The 4,992-nt window shown below is 56.5% G+C and overlaps 1 protein-coding gene across 3 annotated transcripts; it reads left to right on the forward strand.

The window, feature by feature from the left end:
• The first annotated feature begins 325 nt into the window (after window positions 1-325).
• On the forward strand, window positions 326-4,103 carry CHP2 (calcineurin like EF-hand protein 2). Of its 3 annotated transcripts, none has more exons than XM_030301433.1 (8): window positions 326-498; window positions 583-945; window positions 1,787-1,859; window positions 1,957-2,037; window positions 2,159-2,289; window positions 2,475-2,536; window positions 3,547-3,669; window positions 3,868-4,103. In XM_030301433.1, the coding sequence occupies exons 2-8, from the start codon at window positions 906-908 to the stop codon at window positions 3,919-3,921; spliced, it is 564 nt and encodes a 187-aa protein (XP_030157293.1). In that variant the 5' UTR covers window positions 326-498; window positions 583-905; the 3' UTR covers window positions 3,922-4,103. The 3 variants fall into 3 exon arrangements, with proteins under 3 accessions (XP_030157293.1, XP_030157294.1, XP_030157292.1); XM_030301434.1 differs by having other exon boundaries at window positions 586-945; XM_030301432.1 differs by lacking the exons at window positions 326-498; window positions 583-945 and adding an exon at window positions 1,177-1,342.
• Window positions 4,104-4,992: the final 889 nt, after the last annotated feature.

Here is a 4,992-nt window from a genome sequence, read left to right on the forward strand (position 1 = left end):
TTTATGCACTATATGTACATTTGTGTTTTATACATAAAAAGAATAGGATTTTTTGCCCCTTTGGGGGGATATGTGCCCTGCCGAGGACACATGATTTACAAATAGTTCATAACCGCCCCCCTGGCAGCCTCCATTGTGTAAAAGCGGGAAGCAGGCAGTCTAGCAGGTGCTTTTAGGAGTGTGAGCTTATCATGTACACTGTGTTTCACAAAGTGCTTGGCTCATGGTGAGTACTAGAAAAAAGAGAGCCTTTGTTGTTGTTACCATGATTATTACATTAAGCTTGGTCACGGTGATGTTTGTAACCTCCTCACTGGACTGTGGATTCCCATGGTGTTTGAGGGCTGGCCGAGGTCCAAGGCCTTCCAGCCTGGAACTTCTACCAGGGGCACCACGGGATACAGGAGGACGTGAACCAAGCCAGGTGGGGACTGTGCCCAGTGGACAGGCTGAGATGCCCCAATTACACATGGGACCTGTGCTCCAGGTACAGCCAAGGTAAGGGGGTCTAGTGGCTTCTTAAACTTCTGATTTCTCAGAAGCTGGGAACTGGATTTCTGGTTAAATCTCCTGATTTTTAAGCAGTGACTCCATTAAGCATCAACAATTACGCTGTGTCGACAGAAGAGGTGCAACGCAGTCACACTGGCTTGTCCAGGGTTAACCGCATAGCTGAGGCCCCCATCCAGTCCTTCCACATCCAGTGATCTTCCCACTCAAACCAGCTCCCCTCATCCGCTCACGACCCTTCCCACTCCACTCTTCTTCGGGGTTCCTTCAACGTCTCTTCTGCCCGGCCCTCCTGCCCAGGGAAGGGGCCCCTAGCTGGGACTGGGACAAATGGGTCCAGCTCCCCTCCCCACCCCTCGGCCCCCTTCCCAGAAGGACGTGGATTCTGTCTGTGGATGATAAGGTCGGGACCCCCAGCCTTACTCACCGGGAGCCGTGAGTGGGGGCCCTGCCCGGGGGACTCGCGTCGCGTGTCCCGCGGCGTGAGAACGCAGAGCTGGCCTGGCGGGCGTGGGGCAGGCGGGGCCCTGGCGACCTCACCACCTCGGGATGAAACGCCCCGTTGTTCGCGCCGCCCCTCTGACCCCGCCACCCCGGGCATTGTTTTCTGTTCGCCCGGGTCGCGGGTGGGAGGCGAGGCACGCGGGGGTTCCCGAGCCTGGCTCCGCGCCAGGCCTGCGCCCTTCGGCCCTGGGGCCACGGGGGCGGCCGCGCCCGGGAGCGGGAGGCTAGCGCGCGGGGCCGGGCGGCTCAGCAGGCGCAGCCATGGGCTCCCTCGGCTCCCACGCCGCGCGCATCCCCGACGCGGACAGCATCCGGCGGGAGACCGGCTGTGAGCGGGGCGCGGGGCTCCGACCCGGGGATGCGGGGGGTCCAGGGAGATGGGGCGGGCCCGGAGGGCGCCCGGGATCGCAGGCGCGGGCTCCCGGGGCTCCCGGGGTCCAGGTCTGGGGCGCGTCCCGGCCCCGGGCTTGGCGGCCAGGTGTCCTCGAGTCCGGCAGGGGTGTGTGTGGGGGGGGGGGGTGGGTGGGCGGAGAGGGGAACAGGAGGGAGGCGGCTGGCGTCGGCTCCTCGGGTCTCCGGCAGGAGCGCGGGGACACGGCTCCGGGCGTCGTCACGCCCCCTGCAGCCCGGCCGCGCGGCCCCGGGTCCCCGGCGAGCGTCCCCTCCGGCGAATCCCGGTTCCCCGCCCAGGGCCCGGGGCCGCCCGGGGAGGGTCCAGTGGCGGGTCCCCAGCGCCCGCGGCCGCGTCACCCTTCCGCCTTCCGTCCCGCAGTCTCGCAGGCCAGTCTGCTCCGCCTCTACCACCGGTTTCGGGCACTGGACAGGAACAAGAAGGGCTACCTGAGGTGAGGGGGCGCTGGCCTTGGGACCCGCCACGTCTGCCTCTCTGAGCCCCTTCCTCTCTTTAACCCTCCGTCTACCCCTCCGACTTTGACTCGACAGCCGCATGGATCTGCAGCAGATTGGGGCTCTGGCCGTGAACCCCCTGGGAGAACGCATTATAGACAGCTTCTTCCCTGATGGGTGAGGCCTCGCTGGGGGTGGGGAGATGGAGGGAAAAACTTGGTGGGTGTGTTGGGCGGGGGGGGGCACTAACGGAGACAGAGGGAGGGCCAAAGCGACCACTGCATCTCCCCCACCCCAGGAATCTGCGTCTGGATTTCCCAGGCTTTGTCAGAGTCCTGGCTCATTTTCGCCCCATCGATGATGAGGACCCAGGAATTCGAGACCCCAAGGAACCTGAACCCCTCAACAGCAGAATGAACAAACTTCGCTGTGAGTTTGTGGGGACCCACCTCTCCCCAAGTGAGACCCTAGGTATACCGCACCGGTGAGAGGCCCCAGGCACCTCCCTCTCTTAGCGGGCCTATAGAGGACCTCCCCTCCTCCTCTAGGGTGACCTGCTGGAAGAGAACCAGGGGAAGACCCACCTACCTTTTCCCTCCTCCATTCTCTTCCAGTCGCATTTCAGCTCTATGACCTGGACCGGGACGGAAAGATCTCCCGGCACGAGATGCTACAGGTTGGAAGGACGCAAGGACCAGAGATGTGATGTGTGGAGCATGGGTGGTCGAAGGGAAAGGTTGTGGGGGTGGGGGTGGGGGCGGTGCAGATGACTGGCCCATGGTGGTCACAGATGACTGGGGTATTGAGTGAGAAACAGGGATTGGGTGAGGTCTATGGAAATGGGATGGGGAATAAGTTGGAAATAGATTGGAGGTCTATGGAAATGAGGTTGGAAATAGATCAGTGCTTCTTTTTAAAAGTTTATTTATTTATTTTGAGAGAGAGAGAGAGAGAGCCCGCATGCACAAGTGTGATTGGAGTAGGGGCAGAAAGAGAGAAAGAGAGAGTCCCAAGCAGGCTTCGCACTGTCAGAGCAGAGCTCAAGGCAGGGCTTGATCTCACCAACCATGAGATCATGACTTGAGCCCAGACTAAGAGTCCGTGGCTTAACCCCAGCTGAGCCACCCAGGCGACCCAATAGATCAGTGGTTCTTGAATGGGGGCGATCTTGCCTTTTGAGTGACCTTGGCAATATCTAGAGATATTTTTGGTCGTCACACCCGGGGGCGGGGCAGCACTACTGCCATCTAGTGTGTAGAGGTCAAAAATGCTGGTAAACATCTTTCAATACACAGGATAGCCCCATTTCCCCCCACAGCAAGGAGTTAACTGGCCCCAAATGTCAACAGTGCTGAGATTCAGAAACTCTGGAATAGATGTTGTGAGGGGGGTGGGTGGGTAGAACGGGGAATAGTGGGAGGTTGTGGTGGGGGATGGGAGAAGGTTGGGTTCTAAGGCTTGGGGTTGGGTGATGAGTTTGGGTATACTATTGAGGTGAGTGTGGGATAGTAAGGGACAGGTCAGGGTTTGAGTGGAGAAGCAGTAGGGGAAATTACTGGGGGGGGATGGTAGGGAGTGAAGAAATGGATGAGGGGAAGATTACAAAATTGGTAGTAACATTTGGGATGATGCGGGCAAGGTTTGAGGGATGGGGCTGACTCCTCTCGTGCCCTCCGCACCTCCCAGGTCCTCCGACTGATGGTTGGGGTGCAGGTGACAGAAGAGCAGTTGGAGAGCATCGCTGATCGCACGGTGCAGGAAGCGGATGAAGATGGAGATGGGGCTGTGTCCTTCCTGGAGTTCACCAAGGTCACAATGCCCTCAGGCCTGGGGAGTGGATGTCAGGAGTCCCTGGGACAGATGCAAATGGGAAAGGCAGTTAGAAGGAGGTGGGCAGAAGGAGAGGGGTAGCCAAGGAAGGGTGTAGCTTTGGGGATGGGAGAGGAGGTTGAAAGCCTAGAGGACTGGGCTCTTGACCACCACCCATCCCCTCCACTCCCCCCACAGTCCTTGGAGAAGATGGACATCGAACAGAAAATGAGCATACGGATCCTGAAGTGACCCCCTTTGTGCCTTTGGCTGCCTTACACAGACCAGTTCAGCCCGGGATTTGTCTTCAGCCCCTGCAGAGGCAGGGCCCCAATAAACTGTATTCTTGTGTCTAAGCTAAACTCTCTTTGGGGCCAAGGAAGGCAAGCTGGAAGTGTGTGTACCGAATAAAGTCTAGCTCATTTGATGTCAGATTTGTGAATCAGCCAGTGATCTTGTGGTTGCAAGCCACTGAAAACCCAATTTAACGTGAGTTAAGTAAAAAAGGGATTTTATGGACTCACGTAATTAAAACGTTTGAAAGTATCTTCAGAATACTGGAAAAGTCTGGAGGTGTCTTCAGGCACAGTTAGTGTCAAAGGGCTTCTGTCATGCTATCAGGACTCAGTTATTAATTTTTCAATCAGCTTTCATGTTGGCTTTATTCTCAGGGGCCTCTTTCCTCATGGGGGAGGATGGCCACCAGCAGCTCCAGGGTCCCATCCTACTAGCCTAGTAATCCAGTGGGAAGGGATTTCCTTTTTCAGTAATTCAAAGCGGAGTGTCATTGGCCTACGTGCATTCTTGTCCCTAATGCCAGGGAAATGGAGTGCTCGAATTGGCCTGGCCTGTGTCATGGGCTAACTGCTAAAGCCAGAAAATAAAGCCTGTAGACTCAGGGTGAGGTAAGGAGTAGTTGCTTAAAGGAAAATGAAGTGTCATGATCAGAAGAAGGGGGGATGATGCCAGTCAGGCAAAACAAGAGATGTCCATTACTGTTAGGTTGACCCAATGGAGGGATTCTTGAAGTCTACTTTTTAAATGGGTTTTCACTGATTCCGTGGGTGCATGCCAGTGTGTTGGTGGCAGGCAGGTGGGGGAAGAGATGGTGTAAATGTAATGAACAACACATACCTTCTTGGGGTGTGAAATTATGCAGATTTGGAGAAGAATTCCATTTTTTCATGACAAGTTCCAATACTGATATAGCACAGAATAGAGTATAAAAATCACATAAAACTGTGAGATTCTGGGGTGCCTGGGTGGCTCAGTTGGTTGAGCATACCAGTCCTGATTTTGACTCAGGTCATGATCCCAGGGTCA

This window comes from Lynx canadensis, chromosome E3 (genome assembly GCF_007474595.2).
Source record: "Lynx canadensis isolate LIC74 chromosome E3, mLynCan4.pri.v2, whole genome shotgun sequence".
NCBI classification, from domain to species: Eukaryota; Metazoa; Chordata; class Mammalia; order Carnivora; family Felidae; genus Lynx; species Lynx canadensis.

Coding starts and splice junctions, on each gene's coding strand:
- CHP2 (XM_030301432.1), top strand. CDS start 1,276: ATGGGCTCCCTCGGCTCCCACGCCGCGCGCATCCCCGACGCGGACAGC. Junction 1,343..1,786: donor CATCCGGCGGGAGACCGGCT/GTGAGCGGGGCG, acceptor TCCGTCCCGCAG/TCTCGCAGGCCAGTCTGCTC. Junction 2,038..2,158: donor GACAGCTTCTTCCCTGATGG/GTGAGGCCTCGC, acceptor CCCCCACCCCAG/GAATCTGCGTCTGGATTTCC.